The sequence below is a fragment of the Cicer arietinum genome, chromosome 5 (genome assembly GCF_000331145.2).
Source record: "Cicer arietinum cultivar CDC Frontier isolate Library 1 chromosome 5, Cicar.CDCFrontier_v2.0, whole genome shotgun sequence".
NCBI classification, from domain to species: Eukaryota; Viridiplantae; Streptophyta; class Magnoliopsida; order Fabales; family Fabaceae; genus Cicer; species Cicer arietinum.
The window spans coordinates 30,548,221-30,566,327 of record NC_021164.2 but is presented as its reverse complement, the minus strand read 5'-3'; the positions used below and the strand labels follow the sequence as shown (position 1 = coordinate 30,566,327).

Below are 18,107 nucleotides of genomic sequence, written 5' to 3'. Positions count from 1 at the left end.
AGTAATTAGTTCTGATAAGGCAGCATACGATTTATACAAATTGCCGTGAAATCAAAATAAGGCAGAGAAGCAAATTGATTCTTTCACCTAAAAGGTTTAATCTATTTTGATTATGTTATAAAATTAAATATAGTTAATAATAAGTAATAATTAATTATTATTATTTGCGTCCATGTGATATATATATATATATATATATATATATATATATATATAAATCTATTTATAAATCAAAACAATATATATTATATAGACATAATATTAAGTTCTTTCTATCATACCTTGTTAAATAAAATTTGATTATAGTAATATGTGTGTTTAACGGTATTAAATATATTTTTGAATTATATTACAATGTATTAATGTATTATTAGATAAAGTATCAATGTATTATTAATAAATTAATTAATTATCTATTGGAGCAAGTAACTAATTTGTAATTGGTTGTTGCATTGATTTATTCTTGCTCGTGGACTGTTAGAGACGGTGGTTGGCGAAGACGTGACACATTAAATCAGCGGATATAACCTATATTAATTGTTATTGTATGAATGATACGTATTTGAGTGTTCTTGTCTACTTGATTGAAGTTATGATATTATTTGAAAGTGCACTTAATTGATTCCTTATTATGTGATTGACGAGATTGGACTGTGTATTGTGAGTAGTGCAAATCAAATATTGGGATTTTATGTGATTGACTAATATAACTATATATAATGATGAATATTGTGAAGTCAAACTGAAACTTATTGAGTTGTGATGATCGAGTAAGTATGAGATATGTGTTGTAGATTTTGGAGTTAGGATTATTTTGTCATCATATAGGGAGGGTTTGAGAAACCTAGTGATATAGGGAAGTACAACTGAATGAGCCTGATCGTGGAGGGCTACAGTCGAACTGTAAGGTAAGATTGATAGACCTTGGGGGTATCTCTAGTGGGGAATTCCTAAGTGGATTAGTGGGTTTTTCCCTAAGGCCGGGAGCTACCGTGCAACACAAGAGTACCCCGACCGTCGCGTATAAGTGTCTCGGGTTGAGTTGACGGGATCTATGAGGACTTGGCCATTCATGAATTGTCCGTCCACTCTTGTAGTGGCATAGTATCAGGCCTCATAACCAAGTACTTCAGAGTTGAACGGTACCAAGTGATGAAGTATAGAGTATAGGACATGCATAGCATTTCATCCTTGTCATTATCTTATTGTGAATGAATTTGATAAACCGTTGATATTATACACTTGACTGTTTTTGAGGTTGTGATAATTTGATTGCTTGCGTGTTCTCCTCATGTATTTTATACTGTTACATAATTTCGATACTCACCGCTCGTTGTTTGTGTTTGGCGTTTGCAATGGACGCAGACGAGTTGTAAGTTGCAGGTGATGACTAGTACCATAAGGAGAGGCGGAAGCCATCATGTCATGGAGACCCTTCTTATTATGCATTGTGTTGATGTTATTTTGAGTATTTTTATTCTGGGAATTCCAGCTTTGGTAGTTACATCGGGTTGAGACTACATTTGCACTTAATTTAACACATAAGTATGTGTACTTCAAAAAAGATTTTTGTTGTCTGATATTGTGATTTCAAGTTGTTAAGTTTGATGAAACCTTTGATTTTATTCGACGTTTTCGTGATTATGTGATACTTTTTACCAAAAAAAAAAAGAAATGTTTGAAAGTTTATATTTATTTATTTGTTTCGAAATAATTTCATTGTTTAGAAAATAAGGGATTAAAAATAATATTTTGGGGTTTAGGGTGTCACACATAAGTTTAATGATAGATGTAAATATGGTCCCAACCCGATGTCACTATCAGAGAGGGAATTCCCAAAATAAAATACGTTCAAAATAACGTTAACAAAAGATAGATAGTAAAAGTCTTCAAGATAAGACGACTTCCTACACTTCAAGAGTATTAGTCTTCACCTGCAGCTTGGAGCTCGTCCGCGTCCATCGCAAACGCCAAACACAAACAACGAGGGGTGAGTATCGAAATTATGTAACCGTATAAGATAAACGAGCAGAACACACAATTAGTCAAATCAACACAAACAAGAGAAACACTCAAGATCATAATATCAAAGGTTAATCTAAATCAATCACAATAGAGCAGTCACAAGGATGAAATGCTATGCATGTCCTATACTCTATACTTCTTCATCATTTGGTATCATTCTACTCTGAAGCACTTGGTTAGGAGGCCTGATACTATGCCACTACAAGAGTGGACAGACAATTCATGAATGGCCAAGTCCTCATAGATCCCCTCAACTCAACCCGAGACACATATACATGACGGTCGGGGTACTCTTGTGTTGCACGGTAGTTCCCGCCCTTAGAGAATATCCCAGTAATCAACTTAGGAATTCCCCACTAGATGTACCCCCAAGGTCTATCAGTCTTACCTTACAGTTCGACTGTAGCCCTCCACGATCAGGCTCATTTAGTTGTACTTCCCCGAATCACTAGGTCTGTCAGACCCTCCCTATATGATGACAAAGTAATCCTAACTCCAAAATCTATAACACATATCTCAGACTTACTCGATCATCACAACTCAATACGTTTCAGTTTGACTTCACAATATTCATCATTATATATCTATAACAGTCAATCACAATAAAATCCAAATATTTGATTTACACTACTCACAATACACAATTCAATTTCATCAATCGCATAGTAAGGAATCAATTAAGTGGCACATTCAAGTAATATCACAATTTCAATCAAGTAATAAGAACACTCAAATACATATCATTCATACAATAACAATTAGTATATGTTTCATAAAATCAAATAACACGCAATCTTAATATAAATTAATTCACAACAATTCTATAGATTTCTAAATTATATTTTAGTCCTCACTGTTACCATTCATAGATTATTAATTAATTATTATAACTCAATAGGGCTCAACCATACGTAGTAAGCCCCAAATGAACATATGGGAATTTCAGTATTCCCGTTCATCTCACATTATTTTATACTCATAAAATCGAACCTCATCTCACCCATTACCTCGATTGAAGATTTCATCCAATGAATCTGATATGCTAACGAGTCGTTTCTTTGTCAGTCGTTGTCTCTAATAATCCATGAGAGAATTATAGCCACGCAACCACCAAATACAAATAAATTACTTACCAAGTATAATTAAATAAATAAACGAATTAATAAATCATCTACTATTTGTCATACAACTCAAAAATATATTTAATACTATATATGCTTATGATTATATTAGTATAAACAGACACGTTACTTAAAATAAATGAAAATAACATAATTATATATTACTAAATAAATATAGTGTGTGTATGATTTTGATATTACAATATTCTAACAATATACGATACATATTGAAAGGAAAGTAACAAAGTTATTGGCTGCACAAATAGAATTAGATTCTTTAAGATGTAAATTTTAAATTGTAGGCACATATATATAAATGCAGTATATGCTATCTTAAAAATTTATGATGCAATGAACACTGTAATAATTTTAAATTATAATTAGAATAACTCACCCTACTAGAAAATTGCATTTTAGCTGCCATTTTTGGCGTCGACCTCCGACTCCGACGGTAAGTAGCGTTGGAGTAACAAATGTTCTTTTCTAGTTTTATTGACAATTAGGTAACAAATTTTATTTTTTATTTTAATATGTAGTGTCGGAGTGGCCGACGCTAGGTTGTTTTTAAATTTTTTAATATTATTTGTAAAATCAAATTGAGCCCTCAGAAAATTGATAACATACATCGTTGAACCATTCTCCTAAGTTTTGAACCCTTCTCCTACGTTTTGAACCCTTCTCTCACAGTTTCTCATTGTTGAACCCTACATTTAGAACCTAACACCGATTCTCATTCCTCTCAATATCGTGAGTATCGCCGCCGAACCTGTGACCCTCTCGAACCCGTCATCGTCACTCTCAGAGTCGTCACCCTCCGCCTCTCGAACCTGTGACCCTCTTGAACCCGTCACCATCACTCTTAGAGTCGTCGTTTAGTGTCGTCATCGCGCTCTCATTTGTGGTCGATTATCAATGTAAGTGTTGCTGTCTCACTCTCAATGTAGCCCGTTCACGTTTTTTCCCAAGATTAGAATTTATGGTTTGACGTTTTCTCTTTTTTGTTTTCAATTTCAAACAGTGGATATAGATTTATGGTTTCTTGTAAGTTCTGCTTTCTGATTTTTAGTGATGATGTGGATGAAACTAATTTTTAAAACAAATAATCTTGAGGATGATGGTTTGGGTTAGGGTTCTTTGATGGTGATATGCTGTTTTTTGGTCAATAAACTTCCATCGAGGCATTGCACCATACACAAAGCCTTTTAGCTTATTTGACTCAACATGTGAAATTTTGAGATCCGCATCAACACTTGTATAAAGTTGATCAGGGATTGGAATTGGAAACAAAGTTTGTGTTGCAGGGTTGCTGATAAACAGTTGATCTTTGTTATCACTTGTAGAACGAAAAAGAATCAAACCATTGGCTGAAGACAAAATCTTTGCTGAGTTAGGCAAAAAATTAATAAAAACTTTCGATACACCTGATGAATGGTCCTCTCCAGATAAATGGTGCAACTCGGCAATGTTGTCGTTGTATCTTTGGGTTAAATATGGTTGAAAGAACAAACAAGTATCAATCTTTGACAATGAATTTTGAGTCTGTTTCAGTGCAAAATATTTGTCTCGTGGAAAGTTTGAGAAAAACTTGCTAGTAGAGCTAAATTTATAAATGGCTTTTGCTGGTAACCAAGATGATATTTCCAACAAAACATCATGAGGGAGTGAAACCATTGTTGACTTTAGAAGCAGAGAAATCTTCAGGAAAAAATAGGGAATAGAGAAACTAACTATAACAACGAAGGAGATGGAAAAGGGTTATTTGGATATTATGAAGTATAACAATAGGATGTTGAGATATTTATAGGTTATTGAAATTTCAAAACTGATTTTCTACTCAATCGAAACTTAAAAATAGTAAATCTTCTATTTCATAATCATATCTTTTTTAATCAAAACTTAAAAATAGAAAATCTTCTATTTGATAATCATATCTATACTAATATATAGTTTGTTTGTTACTATCTTTTTTATTTTGTTACCGGTTTAATTGTTATCGTTAGGGTTGATCGTTAAACCTAAATAAAAAATATCTTTAAAAATTAATAAATATCAAAGAAGGAGATGAAGTATGATTTATTTAGGTACGTGGATATTATGGTATAACGATACAATTATGAGATATTTATATGAAATATTTTATTGGTGAAGGATCGTCAATGATCAAACTTTGTAAGAAAAATTATGCTTTACTCAAAATTTGAAAATTTATAATGAGAGTGTGAGGATTAAACATAATTATGTTTTTTGCTTTCTTCATAATTCTGTTTTTGCTTTCTTCGTAATTCTGTTAGGTTCTTCATAATTCTGTTTTTGCTTTATAATTATATCACATGCATTCTTGTTAGTATTCACACATTTTGTGAATAGGTTTATAGCTTTTGTATTGATTATTAAGTTCTGTGTTGGATTGTCAATATGCGTAGGTCAATTGGGAATTTGGAATATGTATTTCTGGTTCAGTTTTTCAGTTGCATATTTCTGGACAGATTGCATGATTTATCTTTAATTGCTTATATTAACTTACACATAACTTAGACATGATTTATGGTTCATTTATCTTCGTTTTTCAGCGTTTTTGGTTCATTTTTCTGCACTTCTAGTTCATTTTTTTAGTTGCATGATTTCTGGACAGATTGCATGATTTCTCTTTAATTGCTTATATTAACTTAGACATAACTTAGACATGATTTCTAGTTCATTTTTCTGCGTTTTTCTGCGTTTCTGGTTCATTTTTCTACTTGGTTCTTTAAGTTGTTGCTTTCTAACTATCCCAAATGCATTGATGCAGGACCTGGTCCCCTGTATCCTGGTGAATTTTGATAAACAACAAATTGTAGTTTGGAGGGGGAAGGATTATAAGCACTTGAAAGGTATAGATGTTGTTAATTTGATTATACTTTGTTATTTATATGGATGTTGTTGAGTTTGTTTGTTGGTGTACATGCTGAATTTGGAAAACCTCGTCGAACTCTGTAAAAGTGCAATCTAACTAAACTAAAATCTGATGTTCAATGCAAGTTTGGAAAACCTCCCTATACTTTGTTTAAATTGCTCCTATACTAAAATATGATGTTCAAGTGCAATCTAAGGCTGATTTGCCTCCCTCTACTTTGTTTAAATTGCTCCTATACTAAAATCTGATGTTCAATGCAAGTATGGAAAACCTCCCTATACTTTGTTTAAATTGCTCCTGATTTAATTTGATTATACTTTGTTTTCAATCTAATTATCTAACTAATTAGTTAGTTGCATTGTAATGCAGTGCCATGATATAAATTGGAAATTATGTTACTGTTTGAATATTAATCTGTGTTCTGTTGGAATTTATTCTATATGACTCAGATATATTGCATAAAACTGTTAGGTTCATGAGTTTATTTATCTCTATAATTTTTCAAACTTATTTAGTGATTGATAAGTTAAATTTTGGTGTTATAGTCAATGGATCGTACTTGGATGTACACTAGGGTACATGAAAATAGACGCGGATTGAAAGAGGAGTATGTTAGTGGTGTTAAAGATTTTGTGAAGAGGGCTTTGGAACAACCGATTTGTATATCTAAGGGAGGGATAAGGTGTCTGTGTATAAAATGAAAGTGTATGAAGATATATGCAGCAACTACTATTAGACTTCACTTGTACCGGGATGTATTTCAACCAGATTATTGAATTTGGACTGAACACGGAGAAGTGAAGCCAATGGTTGAAACGGGTGGTTCGACTAGTAGTAGGATTCTGCATCATGACGACCAATTGAATGCAATGGATGAAATGGTGTTTGATGCTTTTAGGCCTTATCGAGATGTCCTTGATGTGAACACTAACATGGGAAATGAGACATTTGTTGAGGATGAGTTGCCTAACAAAGATGCAAAATGATTTTATGACAAGTTGATATCCACCAACAAGCCCATCTACGAGGGGGCTACCGAATCAATGTTATCAATATGTGTTCAACTTTTGGCAATTAGGTCTAATTGGCATGTTCCACAAAAGGTATAGATTTTGTTACAAAAATGCTTAAAAGTGTATGTCCAGTGCCAACATGCTTGCCCGATAACTATTACCAAGCAACACAATTGGTTTTAAAGTTAGGGTTGAAGGTTGAGAAGATTGACTGTTGTAAGAAAGGATGTATGTTATATTACAAGGATGATAACAAGTTAATTGAGTGCAAAATTTGTCATTCTCCTAGGTTCATTCCACGTAGGACTGGTATGGGAAAATACAAAGATGTTCCTACAAAAAGAATCTTTTATTTCCCTATCATTCCTAGATTACAAAGATTGTATGCATCAACAGAGTCTGCAGCTCAAATGAGATGACATCACGAGAATAAAAAGAGTTCAAACGTCCTTCGCCATCCGTCTGATGGAAAAGCGTGGAAACATTAATTTTGACGATGTATATCATGACTTTGCTAGTGACCCCAAAAATGTAAGGTTGGGTCTATGTTCAGATGGATTTACTCCTTATATTCAAGCGTATGCTTCTCCATACTCCTGTTGGCCATTTATACTCACTCCATACAATTTTCCCCATGAAATGTGCATGACCAAACCATACTTGTTTTTGACTTGTCTCATACCTGGACCTTCTAATCCCTAACAAAATATAGATGTCTACTTGCAACCATTGATTGATGATTTGCAACAATTGTGGTCAAACGACATTTTGACCTAAGATATATCCATAAAACAAAACTTCATCATGAAAGCATGCTTGATGTGGACAATTAATGATTTTCCCGCATATGGTATGTTATCTGGATGGGGAACACAAGGTAAGTTGGCATGTCCTCATTGTATGGAAGACACAAAAGCTTTCACTTTGAAATATGGCGGTAAGAATTCTTGGTTTGATTGTCATCGTCGATTCTTGCCAGCTAATCACTCTTTCAGAAGAAGTAAAAGAAGTTTTACAAAAAATAGGGATGAGAAAGATGGTCAACCTTACTTTTACACAGGACAAGAGGTATCGGAGGTGGCGAGTAATTTTCCAAAAGTGACTGAAATTGGATGGAAAAAGAAATTGAACGGGTATGGAGTGGGTCATAATTGGAAAAAACGAAGTATTTTTTGGGATCTTCCATATTGGAAGGATAACTTGTTAAGGCACAACCTCGATGTGATGCACATAGAGAAAAATGTCTTCGATAATATATTTAACACTGTTATGAATATTAAAGGTAAAACAAAGGATAATGAAAAGGCGAGAAAAGACTTGTCTTTATTATGCTTTCGCGGGGACTTAGAGATGCAAGTCTTACCTAACGGAAAGATGGGTAAATCAAAGGCAAATTACACTTTGACATCATCAGATGCCAAGATGGTTTGTAAATGGCTAAAGGAATTGAGAATGCCTTATGGCTGTGCTTCAAACCTTGCTAGGTGTGCCATGACTATCATGTTTTCGTGGAATGTTTACTCCCAATTGCATTTCATTCCTTGCCAGAATTTGTTTGAAAACCATTAACCGAGCTAAGTCGATTCTTCAAGGATCTTTGTTGCAATACAGTGAGGTTGGACGACTTAGTTAAGTTGAATGATAACATTCCAATTATCATATGCAAGTTAGAAAGGATTTTTCCACCAGGTTTCTTCGACTCAATGGAGCATCTTCCAATCCATCTTGCCAATGAAGCAATGTTAGGTGGTCCAGTACATTACCGGTGGATGTATCCATTTGAAAGGTAACTTTTGTGGTTGATTTTTTAACAGATTACATGTTTATTATAACTTACTTAATAGACATTTAATGATTAAATGTGCAGATGTATGGGAGTCTCAAAGCGGGCAGTGACAAACAAAGCTAGGGTTGAAGGCTCCATATGCGCTGACTATATACAACGCGAGACAACTTATTTTTGTTCTCATTATTTTAAGTCATTCAATTTGTTGCCAACCACAAATTTAAGTAATAATCGTCATTTAGAATGTGATGATCTCAAACATTCACTATCCATCTTGTTGAAACGAGGTTGACCTAGTGGGAAGTCTGGAACACATTATCTAACAGATAACGAATGGAAATATGGTCAAGTACACGTCTTGATTAATTGTGATGAAAACAAATCATATCTTGAGTAACTGTTCATCATAATGCGTGGAAAATTATATTGATGCAAACCATAATACGTATTTACTTATGAACTATGTGATTGTTGACAGCATATTCTTGGAGAATCACTCAATCAATGAAGAAGACGCATCTAGATGTATACATGCAGAGTTTCCCATATGGCTGAAAACATATGTAAATAACCAGGCAAATGAAGTGACCAACAAAGACATAATAGCATTATCTAGTGGTCCTTCATCAATGGCAATATATTGGAACATTTACTTTGTTAACGGTTACACGTTTCACACTAAGGCCTACAACATTAATAAAAAGACAATCAATAGTGGGGTGCATGTAAGGGGTCTTACTGAAGGAGGAGAAGATGATTACTATGGCACGATCAACTATATCATAGAATTAGATTACTTTGGTCTGAAGGACAAGGTTGCATTATTTTATTGTGAATGGTTTGACCCAACAAAAAATAAGGGTACAAAGATTCATCAACAATATCAAATTGTTGATATTAAGATGGATAAACATTATCGTCTTTGTGATCCTTTTACCCTGGTGCAAAAAGCAAGACAAGTGTATTATGTCCCCTATCCAGAAATGTGTAGAGATAAACGTGGATGGTGTGTGGCAATTACCACAAAACCAAGGGGTCACATGGAGATTGACAACACAGAGGATGAAATGCCTTATCAGTCTGATGGGATGTCACATGTTCTACCAATTGCAGAAATAGAATCAATATCTTGTTTACGTGACAACTCACAAGTAAATTGTTCGAAGAGATTTTTTATTGAAGATTGTAGTGAAGGGATAAAGGATAGTGATCGAACATATTACAATAGTATTTTGTGTTGCACAATATTAGAGTTTATTTTATGTATTTTGTATTTCACTGTTCATTTAGTACTTAAGCAACTTGATGATTCTGATAAATTGTTAACTTTGTGTATTTTGTATTTTGATAAATTGTATTATGTATTTTGTATTATGTATTTTGATAAATTGTATTATGTATTTTGTATTATGTATTTTGATAAATTGTCTACTTAAGCAAATTGTATTTTGATAAATTGTATTATGTATTTTGTATTGCAATGTTCATTTGGTACTTAAGTGACAATTTTTATTTACTCTTTTTTACTTTATGACAACAGATGACTAACAAAGGTGGCGGTGATAAAGGAAAGGCCCATCCTACTAGGGATAAACCAAAGATGTTGCGACTGGGTAAACTTAATGAGCAGCGGGATGTCATACGTCGCAACTTGTCTACTACTAGGCCACTTCATGGTTCGTCTGCAGCCCCGTCTCCGCCTCCAACATCAACTAAGATTGTAGCACCTACTGATACTATTACACCACCATCTCACCCGACACCATCTCCCATCAATTCCTCAACCCCTGAGGTATTTGTCTTTATGCCGAATCCAGGTTTAAGTATTCATACCATGGGTGCCTCTTCACAACATTCCTCACATGAGACTTTGGTAGAGAAGAATGTGGAACAAACTTTCGATGATCACGAGGATAAGGTGGAAATTCGGAACACAACCAAGAGGATGAGGAGGTGGGTCAAGGGAACGTTCCTCCTATCGTGCCTGTGAGAGATGATAATGGAAAAGTCATTATACGACCTTATGGTAAAGGGTAAGTTACAACAATTTTTTATTTTCTTAATACTAGAAGCATAAGTATAGACACATATTATTTACTTAATACTTTATTTCTTCAATACATTAATGTAGACTCACTCCTAGCAACGCAGTTGCAGATGCCATTAGGTATGCCATACAAAAACAATTTCGTGAGTCTATCTATGGTTGGAGTGCAACCACTGACATAATTAGACAAGATTGGTTTGAAAAGTTTGCGGTAAGCCTTTGAATATAATTATACATTCAATTCATTTTTCTAGCATATATAGGGAGAATTGTGTTATCTGTTTTGTTGATAGTAGTTAGTACATATATACTTTTTGTTATTCCCTGGAGAAGGTGTTGTGGGATCCTTGTCATAATGATATTGTGAAACGTGTGTTTGAATAAAAGGCCGCTAAAAGACTATCAAATATGCTTACAGAGGTGAGGAAAAAAGGGACTCGACCCAGTTGGATAGGTGAGGAAGCTTGGACTGGTCTTCAAGCATATTGGGAAGGTACATCAATCAAGAACATCTCCAACCAAAATAAGACCAATCGAGCTTCAGCAAGAGGCGGGGTTGTCCACACCTCAGGCCGCAAGGCTCATATTGTTGTTGCGATTGAGCTCGTATGTATTAAATTTACATTTACCTGAAATTAATACAATTTAATGTTATCATATCTAACTCTAAGTTGTGATCCAATAATCTTGATTTTATTTGTAGAGCAATAACTTTCAAAGACATTTACTTCCATATGAGTTATTTTTGATAACCCACAAGAGGAAAAATGGGGCTTGGGTTGATAATCACGCAGAATCTACCTATGTATGTTCTTTATTTATGTAAATTCTTTATGCAAATTCTTTATATTACAAATCAACCAAAAAATAATATGATCTCATTTATACCAAGAGTCCTAGAAGAGCAATCCCTTTATTATACACGTATTGGTGTAAGTTAGTATGTTATCTATATCTTGATTTGTTTGTTTAATTTATTTTAGAAATTTGATCATATGTTACATTATTAATTTATTCCATTTATCAGGGAACATTTTAAAAAAAATTGGAGGAAGTACAAACACAACTTGGCGAAACATGTGAAGAAAGTGCTAAAGAGGTCGATGGAGGGACAATACTTAAGTTATGGACTGAATCTGCAGGGGGTCGCACTATGGTCGAGTTTATGGTACATGAGACTTGTCTATTAATGTCCGATAGGGGTGTGTATCGCTTACACAATATTCCCAGAATCCTTCTAATTCTATGACTGGGATGTCTTTAGAAGCGGAGAGGGCAGCTAGAATTAGAGCTGGACAAATTGCACAAGACGCAGTGGCCCAAGCTCAAGTGGCTACCAAGGTCACTGAAGAGGCTAGGGAGCGTTCAAAGAAGTTAGAGAATGATTTTGATGATTTAAAGCAATTCTTTGGGGATAAAATTGACGTTTTGCACCGTCAATCAGCTGGTGGATCATCTACTGCGAGTCATCCTCCTTCGCTGGACAAACCTTAATTTCATAGTTAGCTTACTTTTTGTAGTAATTGCTTGACAATTATGTATTAAGTAACTTTGTTAAAATTGTTATTTGATACTATCTTGTTATTTTGTAATTTCAGAACACATGATACTTTATTAAGTTATTTAATACTCTGGTGTGTTTGTTATATTGTCAATACAATGAATTTTAATGTTTCTTAGCTATCAATTATATTATAAATAAAATAAAATTAATCAGGGAGAAAGGCATACCTGACGTGGTTTGATATTGGAAGGCAAAGGCGGCTATTGGTACAAAGCTAATTCCTAATCTTTCTTTCCATAACAACTATGGGCTTATAACAGCCTAGGTTTTATTATTATTACTATTTTTATTTGGTTTTAAGGAAAAATAAACAAAAATATTTTTAATATTAATAGTTTAGATAATTTTAAGGTAACACGAAAAATTATCAATTATATCAAACACACTAATAATAATAATAATAATAATAATAATAATAATAATAATAATAATAATAATAATAATAAACTATAATTATTATATTACTAAAATATAAAAGAAATTAGGTGTTACGGAAACAAATGGACTACTCTTCATAGACTTAATTCAGAGTATCGAAAAGGTGTAAAATCTTTTTTAGATTTTTCCATCACCAAAGGAGAACCTCAAGGCCCCACGATTTTATGTACTTGTGCCTTGTGTAGAAATTGTTGTTGGAGAAGAACAAAACTGGTCACTGATCACCTAATAGGAATTGGTTTTGTACATGACTATGATTTTTGGGTAAACCACAGAGAGCAAATATCATTGCCTAAGGAATTTGATGATCATAGGGAATATCAAGAGGACTCACATGATGACATCAATAGTTTACTTTATTACACATTTAGGCATGTTGAAAGAGTAGAGGGTGGCGACAAGGGACCTAATGAGGATGCTAAGAAGTTTTATAATTTAATTAATGAGGCGAAGCAAAAGTTGAATCTGAGATGTAAAAACTTCACTACTTTATCATTTATAATTCAACTTTACTTGTTAAAGTGTCTTCATGGATGGAGCAATGCATCTTTCAATGGTCTTTTGGAGTTATTGAAAAAAGTCATGTCTAATATGAACATTCCCGAATCTTTTAACACAAAAAAGCCATAATCAAGGATTTGGGTCTTGATTATAAAAGAAATTCATGCATGTCCAAATGATTGTATGTGTATTGGAAAGAGCATGAAAATGACAATGCAACACTTGTAAAGCTTCATGTTGGAAGGAATTTACTAAAGTAGATTCAAAGTTTGAGGATCGAAAGTATGATCACAAAGTTCCTACAAATGTTTTGAGGAACTTTCCACTAATTCGAAGACTTCAAAGACTATTTATGTTTTCTAAAATAGCCGAGTCGATGAGATGGCATGAAGAATGTCGATCAAAGGATGGTAACTTAAGGCATTTTGCTGATGGCCAGGCATAAAAGGACTTTGACATGCTTCACAACGATTTTGCTTTTGATCATCATAATGTAAGGCTTGGCTTATTAAGTTAGATTGGACAATCCCATTCAATATCACATCAATATCAAATATCTCTCATTTAATAAAAATAAATCAAACATCACAATAATATCAAATATTACATATTTAACGATGTTAAATCAATCAACACCTTATAAATATTTCTATTCCATATTTTAATCTCACAATTCCCATATTTTTACATTAATCAATTTATCACTCAAAGGGCTATTTCCGTACGTAGCGATCCCCGAATGAATCGTTGGAAAATACGGTTTTCCCATTCATCTCATATTATATTATACTGACGAAGTCAGACGCTCTCTCACCCCTTACCTTATTTCAACGCTTTCATACACAAATACGACTCCACGAGCAAATAGACTTTGTTCATTGACTCTTTGTCCTTCAATCGATCTAACTCGACTTTTTATGGGTAAACATTAAAAATAAATTATGAGAACATACTCTAAAAACTAAATTCAAAATTAGGTCAAGTAAAATTACCATAAATCAGAAAACCAATCAATGGATAATATAGCCACTTTTCACACGGTTGTTTTGGTTTTGGTTTCACTCAAATCGGGCTTACGGTGAAGGAGAACGGTGCAAAATAATAAATTCTACAAACGGAGAAGTCGAGTATTTTAGAGAGAAATCGGGGTTGTTAAAAATCTAAAAAATAATGTTTAATTGATGAGTTAAATGAATGAAATAACATACTCAAATTTGGTCGAGAATGGAGAAAGTTTTCTAAAACAATTATCGATCACCGATGTCAAACGTTATGTTATTGTTGTGCTTTCTCTTTGGTTTTACGGCTGCCCTTCCAACTCCCTTCCCTTTTTGTTTGTTTTATTTTATTAACAATTAGGATTCACACATGAATCAAACCCATTGGCCGCTTTATTTATGTTTTTGTTTTACTATTATTATTTTTATTTTGCTAAAATAAAATTATTAATTATTTAATCTCCGTTTAAATTTTCTTCCAGTTATTCAAACATTACTAATATTTTATAAATTAGAGTAATTAAAATAATCAATATAAAAAAAACATATTACTAATAGTTGAAACTCTCATATTCAAAATAATCTCTACAATTATACTTATTTCTCAAAGTACTCACATTATAATAATACCAGCATATTAGAAAATAGTCAAAATTGTAAAATAAATAAATATAATATCAATATATTATATTAATTATTAAATCATAATAAATATATATAAAATCACAATGTCATAACTAGTATATAAAAATAAACTAAATCAAACACAATATCAATTCTATCTCAAGATAATTATATATAAAAAATAACTAAAAATAGAAAATAGTTATAAATAATTGAAATATAACTACATGCATACTTAACATCAGTCAAGCGCAAAAAATCTTTTTCTTTAAAATATATATTACACTAAAATACTATTATTTTTTAAAAAATATATCAAATAATAAAATATAATATTTGTTATTTATATCGTTCATGTAATCTAGTATTTATAAAACTAGCACATCATAAAAATCACCTATATAATGAAAATTAGTTAGAAAATTTATCATCATATATTCTAAAATAATTTAAACATTAAATTAATTATTTAAAATCATACTTAATTAATAAAATAGTTAATAATAAAATTTAGGGTGTTACAATTCTCCCATTGTTAAAGAATTTCGTCTTCGAAATTTGCGGTGAGTGAACTAATATCTAACTTACCACCACCAAGATTTAAACTTAGCCTATAAACATATTTAAGACATTCAATCTTCAATTAAGTACACCATGTAAAAATCAACTAACATAGCATGATAGACTAACATGACAAAATAAATCAATTAACACATATAATACTCATCGATTATGAAATAAAATACCATAGAGTTACTCCCTATAATTTTCATATAAAATATACATGTATATTTTGTCAATAATAACGTAGTTCATTTAATTTGGTTAAATGAAACACATTTCAAGTACGTTGTCAATTTCAACTATTTCTTTCAAACCAAATATTACTAGTTTTACTCCTTAAAATAAAGTCTAAATCATATCGCTAAACATTCAACAAATTTAACTTAGGTATGACAAAGAGAGTAATTTTTAAAATATTAAACACATCTAACAACTTAATAACATTATAATAGATTTTCTATCAATTACTCTATAAAAACATACTCTATATATAATCAAGGAGAAAAGAAAAAAAAACTAATATAGAGATACTATTTCCCAATAACATATAGTTAATAATTAAATTCATTCAATTGATATAAGCAATGAACATGTTTTTTAACTATTTAAAAATAAAATTAAAATGTACTTCTAACAAAATAATGAGTTATCGTTGTCTCTTTTATTGACGATGAGTCATCGGGGTAGCTAGTCCCTCCTACTTATGTAGTCAACTACTTAAGGAACTATAACTGTAGTCATTCAAATTCAAATATGGATAATCAAAAGTATCATTAACGTGGTTCAGGAGTTCGAAGGCGGAGCCACAACTCCCACTCCTTACTTCAAGTTAAAAATTCACTTAATTACACCTTCACAATAATTTATTTGTAATTTACAACTAGTTACCACAACACAAGAAAGGACACTAACATCAATATATTATCAGTAATTCAATTGAGTATATATATAACTATTCGACTTTTAAATACTCTCGACTACTCTAACTCTATACAGTAATTCCCAAAAATTAGAACACTTGAAACACAAATAATTTCATATTTACATAATCATATACATGCATATAACTAATTCAATAATTGGCATCATGGTGTAGAATATCCTCGTAGCAATCCAATAACTACAAATTTATCACAATTAAATTATTAATTAACTTTTCTTTTAATCAATTTTTATCATTTAACAAATATTGAAACAAAGATTTTTCAATTAGCAGGTAAAGTAAACAACTATTTTTACTCAAAGTTAATATAAAAATCATAAAACTAAAATAAATCTCGTAGTACATAAATCATTTTATTGGTTAATCAATACTGTAACATTTGTTTTCAAACACTTAAATTATTTTAAAAGGATCACTAATCTTTTAATACCACAAAATAATATTGCTTCATAATTTCAAACTTTTCCTTGGATTACTTCTTAATAAATATTACGAATTTTTTAACTACTTTTAAAATCAATAAGATTACTAAAATTTCACCAATATCTTAACCACCAAAATACCTCTCAAGATATTTAAGTACTCTTAAAATTGTAAGACCCATAATTTTAAAGTATACTTTATGTATTTTTGTGTATTTTGGATTTTGGCTCGGAGGCTTTTTAGCCAAAGTTAATAATATTTTGGAGTTTATATGATCAAAAAGATATTTTGATTCCGTTTAGAATTACTCGTCGATAAATAAATTAAATTAACTGCGGTGAATCTTTTACGAAGAATTTAATGTCTTACGGGTGAAATGGTAATTTTAATAAATATGTAGATATTTGTTAAGTTATAATATATATATGGTTGTGTGGAGGGAAAAATAAAGGAAATTAGAAGGAAGGAAAAGGAAAAGAAAAGGGTATAAAAAGGAAAGAAAGAGAAAGGAAAGAAAACAAGATTTTCCATCTTCCTTTCCCCTGTCTCGCGCGCAAATCCCTCCTTCTCCTCCATTTTCGTTTTTCTTTGCTTCCTTTCTTCAAGATTAGAAACCCAAGGTTTGGTGAGTGTGAAAGAGAAGATTACTCAACTTCATTCTTCTTGTTTGATTCGATAAGTTATAATATATATATGGTTGTGTGGAGGGAAAAATAAAGGAAATTAGAAGGAAGGAAAAGGAAAAGAAAAGGGTATAAAAAGGAAAGAAAGAGAAAGGAAAGAAAACAAGATTTTCCATCTTCCTTTCCCTGTCTCGCGCGCAAATCCCTCCTTCTCCTCCATTTTCGTTTTTCTTTGCTTCCTTTCTTCTGGATTAGAAACCCAAGGGTTGGTGAGTGTGATAGAAAAGATTACTCAACTTCATTCTGCTTGTTTGATTCGAAAGCGAAGAAAAACGGTGTTAGGGATTTCAAAAGCATTAAACACAAACCTCTCCGTTTCATCTAGATCTAAGCTTCGTTTCGTGAAGAGATAGAAGGGAAAGTTGCTCACTACCACGCTACGGTGCTAAGGAACCAACTTTGGAAGCGACGTTGCGAGCAGGGATTTTTACCGGATTTACTCGCGATACCGTGTTCGCACGTTAAAGCTAACGTTAAGGTAAGG

General features: G+C 32.1%; 1 protein-coding gene across 1 annotated transcript; it reads right to left on the bottom strand.

The window, feature by feature from the left end:
- Positions 1-4,229: 4,229 nt before the first annotated feature.
- On the bottom strand, positions 4,230-4,817 carry LOC140920412 (putative F-box protein At4g09190). Its single transcript, XM_073368686.1, has one exon. The coding sequence runs from the start codon at positions 4,815-4,817 to the stop codon at positions 4,230-4,232; it is 588 nt and encodes a 195-aa protein (XP_073224787.1).
- Positions 4,818-18,107: the final 13,290 nt, after the last annotated feature.

Coding starts and splice junctions, on each gene's coding strand:
- LOC140920412 (XM_073368686.1), bottom strand. CDS start 4,817: ATGGTTTCACTCCCTCATGATGTTTTGTTGGAAATATCATCTTGGTTA.